Source organism: Cricetulus griseus (genome assembly GCF_003668045.3).
Source record: "Cricetulus griseus strain 17A/GY chromosome 1 unlocalized genomic scaffold, alternate assembly CriGri-PICRH-1.0 chr1_0, whole genome shotgun sequence".
Taxonomy (NCBI): domain Eukaryota; kingdom Metazoa; phylum Chordata; class Mammalia; order Rodentia; family Cricetidae; genus Cricetulus; species Cricetulus griseus.
The window spans coordinates 259,291,514-259,303,605 of record NW_023276806.1 but is presented as its reverse complement, the minus strand read 5'-3'; the positions used below and the strand labels follow the sequence as shown (position 1 = coordinate 259,303,605).

The 12,092-nt window shown below is 52.5% G+C and overlaps 1 protein-coding gene across 1 annotated transcript in view; it reads right to left on the bottom strand.

Annotated features, from left to right (window-relative positions):
• The window catches only part of Glp1r (glucagon like peptide 1 receptor), a 36,044-nt gene that overhangs the window by 19,785 nt on the left and 4,167 nt on the right, over nucleotides 1-12,092 (bottom strand). Inside the window, exons 2-3 of the mRNA XM_027394401.2 lie at nucleotides 8,841-8,937; nucleotides 7,340-7,447 (exon numbers count right to left, since the gene is read on the bottom strand). Coding sequence (XP_027250202.1) covers nucleotides 7,340-7,447; nucleotides 8,841-8,937 — 205 coding nt within the window. The remainder of the gene's footprint in view (nucleotides 1-7,339; nucleotides 7,448-8,840; nucleotides 8,938-12,092) is intronic.

Here is a 12,092-nt window from a genome sequence, read left to right as displayed (position 1 = left end):
AGGGGTGAGCACAGGGGAGTGAGGAGGAGGGGTGAGCACAGGGGAGTGAGGAGGGGTGAGCACAGGGGAGTGAGGAGGAGGGGTGAGCACAGGGGAGTGAGGAGGGGTGAGCACAGGGGAGTGAGGAGGAGGGGTGAGCACAGGGGAGTGAGGAGGAGGGGTGAGCACAGGGGAGTGAGGAGGGGTGAGCACAGGGGAGTGAGGAGGAGGGGTGAGCACAGGGGAGTGAGGAGGGGTGAGCACAGGGGAGTGAGGAGGAGGGGTGAGCACAGGGGAGTGAGGAGGGGTGAGCACAGGGGAGTGAGGAGGAGGGGTGAGCACAGGGGAGTGAGGAGGAGGGGTGAGCACAGGGGAGTGAGGAGGGGTGAGCACAGGGGAGTGAGGAGGAGGGGTGAGCACAGGGGAGTGAGGAGGGGTGAGCACAGGGGAGTGAGGAGGAGGGGTGAGCACAGGGGAGTGAGGAGGGGTGAGCACAGGGGAGTGAGGAGGAGGGGTGAGCACAGGGGAGTGAGGAGGGGTGAGCACAGGGGAGTGAGGAGGAGGGGTGAGCACAGGGGAGTGAGGAGGAGGACGGTCAAAGTTGGGCTGACTGCACACAGGTGACTTAAATTCTGTGAGAGTAAACACCTGGAGACGATAGAGGCACATGCTACTCGGCCTGCTGCCTGAGTTCAGTCCCTGAGCCTCACATGAGAGGCGGAAGGAAGCAGCTCCTACAAGCTGTCCTCTGACCTGCACAGCAGCGCTGCGCCAATGCCTCCCCTAAATGAGCAAATACATGTAATAAATAGTTTAAAGACCAAAAGACCTGAAGGACCAGCTGTGGGCTATGGATGCAGGCAGTGTGGAAAGGAGTCATAGGAGGGGGGAGGGGAAGGGAGGGGAGATTAGGATGTGCCCAAGTCTCCAGGAGCCCTTGGTGGCCACAGCTGAGGGAGAGATTGCCAATAGGAAGAGGCTGATTAATATAAGTATTATTACTATTAGAGGAGTCTCCAAAAGTGCACGTGTGTGTGCATGCAAGTGTGTACAGAGATGCCTGCATGTGTGTGTGCTTGTGCATGTGTGTGTATGTGTGTGCATGTGCATGTGTGTGTATGTGTGTGTGCACGTGTGTGCATGTGTGTGTGTGTGTGCGCGCGCGTGTGTATATATGTGTGTGTATGTGTCTGTGTGTGTATGTGTGTGCATGTGTGTGTGTGTGCGCGTGTGTATGTGTGTGTATGTGTCTGTGTGTGTGTATGTGTGTGTATGTGTGTGTGCACGTGTGCGCGTGTGTATGTGTGTGTGTCTGTGTGTATGTATGTGTGTGTATGTGTGTCTGTGTGTGTGCGCGCGCGCGTGTGCATGTGTGTGTGCGCGTGTGTATGTGTGTATATGTATGTGTGTGTACACATGTGTGTGTGTACATGTGTATGTGTGTGTGTGTGCAAGCCTGCACATGGAGACTAGAAGCTGATGGTGGATGCCAGGTGTCTTCCCCACAACCAGTTTACTTTTTGGATGGGATCTTTCACTGAACCTGGAGCTGGCTGATTCAGCTAGACTAGCTGACCAGCCAGCCCCTCCCCTGCACAGCTTCTTACATGATCTAAACTTTACCAACTAAAGCATCTCCTCAACCTGAAACCTGCATTTTCAGGGACATTAACAAAACCCTGAGAATCTGATGGCCACTCGTCCAGTGGCGCAATGGGCTGAGCCCCGGAAGCTCTCTAAGGAGCTTCCAAACAGTGGGGTACACATAAGGCAAGAAGGGCAGGGGCATGGTCCCATCTTAGCATCTTTGAGGGCCACCCTCAGGTCCCCAAATGTTTCCCTTATCTGCTACATGGAATCTTATAATTCTTTAAGGGGAGTCCAGTCTTCTGGTAGAGAACAAGACCTGTCTTTGGCTATAGGTACACCCCAAGAATGGTGGTGGGGACCTGGGCAAACTTTGTGAGAATGACACTGGTATCAGAGTCTGCTCTGCAGTCTGAAAGGCAGGAAGTGGGAGTGGAGTGGGGAGAAGGAACCCTGGGAGGTAGGAGAATGGAGAAAACAGAGCACTAGATTCTACCCACAGCTGGCACAAACCCCAGCATACAGTTGACACTGTACCCTACATGCACCGTGCACATAGTAGGCACTGTACCCTACATGCACTGTGCATACAGTAGGCACTGAACCCTATAAACATGGTGACACAGTAGGTACCGTACCCTACATGCAGTGTGCCCACACGAGGCTCTGAACTCTATATTTACTGTGCACACAGGAGGCACTATACCCTGAATGCACTGTGCACACAGTAGGTGCTGTATCCTACATGCACTATGCACCCAAGAGGCACTACAGCCTATATGTGCTGTGTACACATTAGGCACTGAACCCTACAGGTACTGTGCACACACTAGGCATTGAATAATAATTGTACGGTGTACACAGTAGGCACTGCGCTATTGTAGGTTTCCTCCCTACATACACTGTGTGTGTTGTCTCTGAAAGCTATTTACTCATAGAATCAAGTTTTGAATACCTCTGTATGCCCGCACCTTACCAGGTTAACCATTTTACAGATGAAAACACCAAGCCTCTGAGAAGCCAAGAGGTCTGCTCAAGACCAGGCCGATAGGAAGAGGTACAGGTAGGATTCTAACTCCCAGCTCTCTGCCTCCAGGAGCCAAAACTTAGCAGCCAGAGTTGTGCCGAGAGTCAATCATGGCCAGGTGCCATTTTCCTCTGTCCTTCCCCTGGGTTTGGATTTGCAGACATGCCATTGTGGCCCCCAGACAGCCTGCATAGCTCTGGGCTCTCTGCTCAAGGCCAGCTTGCGGGTGGGAAGGTAGTGTGGGCATGGATGTGTGCCTTCTTGGCTTAGAGTCAAGAGATCGCCGTGTCCCAGAGAAGCACAGCCTGCAAGTTCATCTGTCTGTTGGCCCTCATTAACATCAAATATTAAAAGCCACAGCTGGATAGTGGCTGAGCCTATGGTCCCCAAATGCCCTTCTTGGCTGGAGGTGGGTGGTCTGGGCAAAGCCCTGCTTATCAGCCCAGCTTTATCTGGCCTGTGAGGAGCTGGCCAATCACAGCCACGGGCTTGGCTTGGTCTAGTCAATACGAGGAGACAACCAGGCGGCCACATGCCAGGAGGCCCAGGCATATTTCATTAAGTCAACCCCTGGTGCTGGAAATAAAACCCCCAATTAAACACTTTGCCTCCCGGAAGCCGCCACGGCGTCTGTAATCAAGCTAACAGCCACCCTTCCACGTGGATGGCGGGCACTCAAAGCTGTGGAGAGCTGCTCACAGATCTGTTACCTCCTCCACCCTGGCAACAGAGGTGACTGGCAAGGGCTGGGGGGGAGCATCTTGCAGATGGAGACGCTGAGGGTCAGCGAGGTTGGTACCCCTCCCAAATGTGACAGGATGGGGCAGGGTCAAAGGCAGGGGCCAACTCTGGGTGGGAGGACAGAGAAGCTTGAAGCATCAGGGCTTAGAAAGAGGCCAGATCCAATCTTAATCAGCCGCAGCACTTCAACTGGCCCCTGGCTCTCAGCATTCTCATCTGTAAAATGGGAACCCTTCCTAGGAGAACATGTAGGAACTACCTGGTGCATGGTAGGTAGGCCTTTGACACACAGTCACAGTGGGAGGCCTCGCTGCCTCCCCCAGCTTTGCAAGGCCAGAGTTCCTGTGAGGCCCACAGCTTCCCCTTGGTAACCCTGGCTTGCTCTAAGAGCTCCCAGGCTCAGCATTACTGGGGGGAGGTGACCTGTCAAGAGTCTCTAAGACTTGTGAGTGATAGGCTGTTTTAAAAGCATTTTATGGCCCTCATATAATTAGAACTAAGCTAACAAACAGGTAGGAACCTGGAGAGGGCTGGCTAATGAGGCTGGGATGATGTGTAAGGCGTGGGTCCCCGCTGGAGAGTGAATGAGGCTGCCAAAGAGGTCCCAAGACAACCAACAAGCTGGAAAGCCTCGGAGACCTTCGAAGACTCACCGTTCTTGTCCTGTGCCGACCACAGTCTTCCTTCCATCGCTGTCCTCTTACGACTCCTCCACCTCTGCCCTTCCTAGCCCTCTGGAGTCCCGAGTACATACTGGCAAGGGCCAGACTGCATGGCCTAGAATGGTTTTCTTGGGACACTGTGCACCTCTGCGGCCTGGGGTCTTAGCCTCGTGTCCAAGGTGCCCCCTGACATCTGCCCTCCTTCCTTCTGCCTATGCCTATTCTCCCAGGCTGGTCTCAAAGTCACCTGTCTTGAATGTCTTAGACGTCAATGACTTTCCCTACCTGCCTCTGCTTGGGCCATAAAGCTGACTGACCCCTCAGGCCCCATGCAGCTCCCCTGCAAGTGTCACACAAGGTACCCAGGCTCCTGACAAGGTCTTAGCTCGGCTATGGGCCATGCGAGGCCACCCACTCCTCCACCTTGCTCTGAACCCCAAAAGGTTGACTCTCTTCAGCGTTGCACCACATAGTACTTGCTCTCCATTCCTGGGTTTGCTCAATGACAGAGAAAGAACTTGGGCATTGCTCTCTCACCCCTGCCCTGCTTGCATCTGGGGCTTTGGCCATAGCTTTGCCCCTCTGTGGGTACCCTGCTGGTGGTCTCTTTACCCTAACTCCAGCCATCATGGGGACCTCTGGCCCCAAGCCTATTCCTTTCTTCTCAGGCCTTTGGGGGTGCTGAGCTCTGCCTATTACATTCCCCCCATATTCACCACTGGGGATGCTTTCTAGAGAACCCTCTCGCCCAAGACAAGGCCTGCCTGTCTCCCTGTCCTCAGCCCCCCCTCGAGGCATCTCCACCAGCTGCTCCCTGCGGCAGGCTAAGAATGCTCCAGAGGTGCCCCCCTCTTCATCCCCCACAGCCTTGGCTGGGGTTAGGAAGCCCCTCCAGTATGGTGACTGCACTGTGTGGATCCAGTGGGTGTCTCTGTGGGTCCCCAGCTCAGGAGAGGGGAGGCAGAGCTGGTGATCAGGGCGTCCAAAAAAGGAGGGAGAGTAAATTAGGGTTGAGAAAGGAGGGTAGGTGGCTGGCAGGGGGCCTGTGCAGAGGCCGTTATCTTCATGGAGAAAGCAATAAAACCGTGTTCGCTCATAAACGGGCACCACCAGGACCTATTTCCTGCTCAAATAAAATTAAAGGTGATGGATGGAGCCGCAAGCGCAGGCAGAGCTGGGGGCGCTTAGTGCTGAGTGATAGGCTCTGTCCCGCGCCTGGCTCCCTGGGGTCTAGGGGCTCAGCCAGGATGCCCAAGCAGTGGTCCCAAATCTTCGAGGCAGGGAACGTGTGTGCCACGTAGGAAGTTGCCAAGGCACGGAGGGCGGGTAGGAAAAAAGAATGAAGACTTGGTTTTCCCCCAAGGATCTCCAATCCTCTCCCAGCCACATAGCTTGGCTCCATCCCAGCTCCCGGGCCCAGCAAACAAACCGCAGACAGAGAGGTCTAGGAATGGCTCCTGACCACACAGCCTGGACTCAACACGCAGAGCTAAGGCTTGCATGGCTGGGAAGAAAAGGGCAGAATCTCATTGCCCTTACTAATGTGCATCCAGCCAGTGGAGGTCATTCAGACCACTCACCTGTCTCCAGACCTGGGAAAGCACACACACACACACACACACACACACACACACACACACACACACACACACACACAGATGCATGCAAGCACTTAAGTACACATGCATGCACGTGCAGCCACTGCCCAGCTCCCTTGGAAGCCCTGGCTCAACAATTAAACAATGAGATGCAGAGACTAACCCAACCTCCTGGACTGATGCCCAGGTCTGCCAAGCCAGGTCTTGGAAAAGCCATGTCATATCTCCATGCTTCAGCTTCCTCATCCATGGGAGGGAAATGGGAGTAATTGTCTCTGAGAGTTATGGGCAGGATTGAATGAGTGGCTTGTCTGTCAACAGGCAACGTGCGCTGAGGAATTCTGAGTGAAGAGCTGCCGACCAACTTGGAGCTTGCCTTTGTCAGGCCCTGGCTTGTGTTGAGCAGCATAAGGAGAGACAGGTGGAGCCTCTCTAGAAGGCCTGCCTGAGCCCCATCAGACTATACTTCATGCTGAAGAGAAGTTCATGTCTGACCCGCCAGGCCACCTCCTACAAGAAGACCCCGGGAGTTTTCCTGACCTCATTCCTATGCTTACTCGCAGGCTGGGATAACGGCCAAGAAAAGTTCTAGGTCCTCAGGATTCCACCAGTCACCACCTCATTTGGAACAAGAGACTCAAATCTCTCAGGGCCCCAGTTTTCCTCATCAGGCAAGCACATCCCCCAGGCAGCAGTTACGATAGGACTGGACACAGATATTCAATGAATGTTGGCCTTCATTACCTTATGAGGTATCTTTGCTGGGCTGGGCAAATGGTTCAGTAAAGTGCTCGTCATGCAACATGAGAACCTCAGTTAAGTCCCACAGAATTCACCATAGCATCCATGTAAGAAGTAGGGCATGATAGCATGTGCCTGTGATTTCAGTGCTGGGAACACTGACTGGCAGATCCCCAGGGTTCACAAACAAGGCGGTCAACCCTCAGTTGACCTCCAGTCTCTACATGGAGGACTGTACTTGTGGACCCACACCTGTGCATACACACACACACACACACACACACACACACACACACACACACACACACAGAGTCAGTCAGTCAGTCAGTCTTTCCCCCCCTTTTGGACACTGGGACTCCTTGCCACTAGAATGTTTGTCCTCACTATCTCCCACAGAGTCTGTGCATGGGAACTGGGATAGAGCCACAGGCATGGGCACCCTGGCCCTCGGGATGGCTAGTGAATCTCCCACCAGGCCATACTTTTCCCAGTGTAGTCTCCCCTGCAGGCAATGGTGGGCTGAACAAGGTCTGAGGGGCCAGCCTCACTGTGGTCTTGAGCACTGCTACCTGTGAACCTTAAAAGAGTCAGGAAGAGCTAGCTGAGTTCTCTCTCTCTCTCTCTCTCTCTCTCTCTCTCTCTCTCTCTCTCTCTCTCCACACACACACACACACACACACACACACACACACACACACACACACACAATCACACCAGGCAATGACATTCCCTGGGTATCTCCTTCCTGTCCTCCCTCTGCGAGGTCAGAAGGGTCTCATTTCTGTCTTAATTTTTACCCCACCCCTGCCTGCAAAAGCATCAGACTTAAGACACCCCAGGTAGTTCTGAACTTGCCACTGCTGACTATCCAACCACCATTAAAGGGTGGTCCACCCTCCAGGGGGCTTGAGGATATTCTGGGCTGCAGGAACTGGGTCTCAGAGGAAAGGAGGCCATGTCCTATCTTGCCCCAGAGCCCTGGGAACAGAGAAGGAGACACTCACCACTGCTGGCCCAGGGCAGGTACCAGGGACAGCTGACATTTACAAAGGAACCTGGGGGTCCATCTGGCCAGCAGGCATAGTCGTCAAAGGTTCGGTTGCAAAAGAGACCTGTAGAGGCAGTAGAGCAGTCTGAGTCCCAGGCTGTCATTTATTCTTCCTTCCCATGTCCTCCCCAACCAGTGGAAGCTGCACTCTGCTCCCCAACCTCTGCAGAGTGATCACTGGACACTGAGCACTCTCCCCACAGGGATCACTACACACTGAGCACTCTCCCCACAGGGATCACTACACTCTGAGCACTCTCCCCACAGGGATCACTACACACTGAGCACTCTCTCACAGGGATCACTGGACACTGAGGACTCTCCCACAGGGATCACTGAACACTGAGCGCTCTCTCATGGGGATCACTGGAAATGAGCATTCTCCCCACAGGGATCACTGGAAATGAGCATTCTCCCCACATGGATCACTGGAGGTGAGCATTATCCCCACAGGGATCACTACACACTGAGCACTCCCCCACAGGGATCACTGGGCACTACTCTCACACAGGGATCACTGGACACTGAGCATTCTCACACAGGGATCACTGGACATTGAGCACACTCCCCACAGGGCAGGGACCAAGGAAGGACCCTATTACTCATCAGGGTCAGAAATTTAAGCGAGTTCTTTAACAGCTCTTTGTCCTCCTGTGTGGAATGCAGGCATGCCCTGTTCCACGGAGCTTTGTTACATGTTGTGTTACATGTTGTGAAGAAGGAATATAAAAAGGGCTCAACAGATATCACCTATAAGCCATTTTTGAGCTGTTCTTCACAGACAGGAGGGAAATGCTGGCTCATGAGGCTGAGAAACCCTTCCCCAGATCACTGTGATGATCAAAGACAGGATTTGAACCCAAGCCCAGCTGACTCCAATGCTGTGACCTTTAAACCATCCTATAAACTCCCTAAAAGGTTTACTCCTGCTGGTTCAGTTGGGAGAATGCTTGCCTAGCATGCCTAAGGCCCTGGGTCTGGTCCTCAACCCTGCATAAGCCAGGTGTGGTGGTATACAGGCATGGAATGCCAGTGCTTGGGAGGTAGAGGCAGGGGGATCAGAAGTCCAAAATCATCCATGGCTACATAGTGAGTTGGAAGGCAGCCTGAGCTACATGAGATCTTGTCTCAAAACATAAAGATTGGTTTGTATAAATGCTTCCATTGGGCCTTCAATCTAAACACAGTTAAGGAGAGCTGAGAAGAACACAGAATGGAAAGTGGGGTGCCTGCTCTAGAGGTAAAGACACTAAGAAAATAGTACCCACAAAGCTGCCTGTTGGAAAACTGGTGGGAAGGGGTCAGGAAGGCACCGCATTAAAGACACAGTGTGGTCACCAGGACAGAGGCCCAGGCAGGCAGCATTCCAGAGAGACAAGGGGTACCAACTATGGCCCCGATCTCAAAGCCTCCCCAGAGCTCTGTGAAGTACAGGCCTGAGGGCTCATGGGACTCACCTGTGGCCAGAGGCGGTGTTTCAGTGAGGAACCGCTGGCACTGGCGTCTATATTCTCGCCATTTCTGCACTGTCTCCGAGAGGGACACGGTGGCGCCCTAAGAGGGAAAGCAGAAATGGAGGCTCCCTGGCTACAGCAGCCCCTTCATCCCCACTCGCGTCCTCCCATCCTCTTGGTTTCTTAATCTCCAGGGGACCAAAGCTTACCAGGAATTTCTGAAAGGGGAGAAAGCAAGTGACTGCCACTTTGGGGATCCAGGCAGGACCTTTTTTGTGGTTATCCCGCCCAGGGGACCATGCAAGGCTGATGTATAGTAAGTATCCAGCAAGTGTCTAGAGGATTAGTGCTTAAGGAGTTGGGGTGAAGGAGAGTGTTAAGGAGACTATATGACTCATCCATGGTCCCATCTGCCCTTCATCTACCCTGAGCAAGGAGACACTTCCTGAAGGAGAAGGCTGCATCACAGCCTGGGGCTCCTCCCCGCCTGCTGTCTGGTCATGTAGGAGTTGTCATGCTTCCGACCATTCTAGGAGAGTCAGAAGACTCCATCAAAGGCACACAGCATTTCAGGAAGCAGAGCTAAGGTTGGCACACAGTCATCCAGCTCAGTGACTAACCTGCAGCACCCCGGGGATGCAGGACACCCGAGGATGCAGGACATGGCCACACTGAGGGCATATAAGAGCCAGAATTATCACTCACTCCTCCTGTCAGACTCAACTGCTGCCCTAGGAGGACCACAGACACCCCCCCCCATGCCCCAGTGTCTCTTCTAACACAATGCAGATCTGATATTCAGCCTGGCTTCTAAGCCTCAAGAGGATAAGAGGTGAGGAGGGCAGGGTGAAGACAGAAAGGTCCAGAACACTGAAGTTGTGCCTGCACTGGGAGGTGGCCTCCCACCTGTGACAGAGGGCTGGGAGCCTAATTAAGTTTAACAGCACTGGTTTTTGAGCATGCAGCAATAACAGACCCATTCCACTGAACCCGTCCCCTGTGCGTATTTCTGAGTGCTCCCTTTAGTCAGCCTTGAGCTGTAGTGCTTTTTGATTTTTTTCACAAACATCCTTACAGATTATAAATATTACCCATTTAGAAGTAATAGATGTCAAAATGAACAAAAAGGCCCTTGCATTAAAGTTGGGATTTATACATAATTAAATTCGCATATGACTGTATGCATGTAGATAGGTGCACGCACGAGAGAGCACATGTTGCCACAGTGTGCATCATATATCTGGAGGTCAGAGAGCAGCCCAAGGGAGTCGGTTCTCTCCTTCCAACCACGTGGGATCCTGAGGATTGGAACCATATCATCAGACTTGCCAGCAAACACCCAACGAGCCATCCCTCCAGCCCAGAAGTGCACTTTTTGAAGCCACAAAATACACACAGGTGATGAAATGAAATTGATGGACTTCAGATGCCAGGGCCCAAGTCCCAGTGCGCGCGCGCACACACACACACACACACACACACACACACACACACACACACACACACACACACCAGATCTGATTTCTGGGTGAGCCTGTCCTATTTTGAGCAGAGTCCTAGTTCATATGACATCACCACAGAACAACACACAGTGACATGTGCTTGTTCCTAGTGACATGGAAAGTTCCAGAAACGGGGGGGGGGGGGTGTCAAGCTTCCTCTGAATGCCACCAACATCTCTAGAGTAAATGTGCGGGTGAGGCTGCCCTGAAGGACAAGTTCTTCTAGGAGCAAAGGTCAGCAGTATTTGCTTGGAGAATAAAAAGAAAAAGAAGTACAAAAAAAAAAAAAGTAAGTCCAATATGCCAACAGCAAAGGTGGTGTTGTCATTGGAGCCACTACTGATGGGTGGCAGATTCATCCGACTAAATCACAGTGGATTAGTGCCACCTCTCATTTCCTTTCCTATTTCCCTCCTCCTCTATTCTCATTGCCCTCAAGGCTATGGTGCAGGTGAGGGCAGACAGCCACAAGGGGAGGAATCCACAATATCTGCCCTTAGTAGAAGTGGCAGAAAGCAAGGTCATTGCTGGGAACTGGGGCAGCAGGTGTGTCAGCGAGCATGGAAGAGGCCCAAGGAACCAGCATCTCCCAGTGGAGAGGAGAGATCAGAGACTGGAGCCAGGACCTTGATGGCCAGCCACCATGAGAGTTTCCAAGAGGGTTTGGCTTGGACAATGACTAGGTTGAGTTTCACAAAGATATGATATTTAACTTTAGACTGGGGCTCTGTTAGGACAGGGCCTTGTCTCCCCACCCCCAAGCCATAGAGTGTCAATCTTAGATGGTGGTGAGTGGAGGAGACAGTGGGCAGACTGTCCTGAGAGTCTCCGGGCTGTTTGAGGCTGGGGCCAAATGTTTTGCAGGACAAATGATATAAGAAGGTGATGGTGCCCCTAAGCAAATTGAGAACATGGGAAGAGGGGGGAGGAAGCTATGAGAGTGAGAAGGGAAGAAAAGGAAGGATGCAGAGGTCATGAGGAAGCAGAAAGGTTGAATCAGGTGTAGATTAGAAGAAAGGATATGTGACAGGTAAGATTTTAGTTGTGGGGGTAGGAGAGGAAGGGAGAGAGAAGGGAACTGGGATCGTCATGTAATTCAATCTTGTTTGTAATTCAAATATATAAAAAATAAAAAACTAAAAAAAAAGAAGAAGGTGATGGTGTAAGACATTAGGGCGGAGTCTGGGCAGGTCTCAGTGTCTAGGGGCTGAGAGGTACAGGAAGGGAAAGTGGTGGCTGACCTAGCAAGGAAGATGGGCATTTCGACACAAAGGTGTAGAGGTGAGCAGGCTGGGAGCTGGCCCAGTCTATAAGGTGTGTCCTGCAAACCTATGAAAGTTTAAGTTCCACATGGAGAACCCAGGTAAAAAGCAGGGTAGAGCGAAACACACTTCTAACCCTAGAGCTGGGAAGGCGGGGCCGGGAGGGTCCCTGAGGGTCACTGCTTATCCTGATATTCCAGCCCCAGGTCCCAGGGACAGAAGCCACCATCCCAGAAGCAAAACAATATGAACAAAAAGTTATATGGCTCTTGAGGAACACCGCTCAGGTGTGACCTCTGTCCTTCACACATATGCATGAATACATGCATGGCCACAACTAATGTACCTCCTCCCCACATGAACACACACACATGCACACACACACACATCTGCGGAGATGTCCAGGGCAATTCCTAGGCAAAGACAACAGTAAGAGAGAGGATCTGGCATAAGCCTTGTTGAAGGTGGGGCCACTGGATGCCACGAGGCCC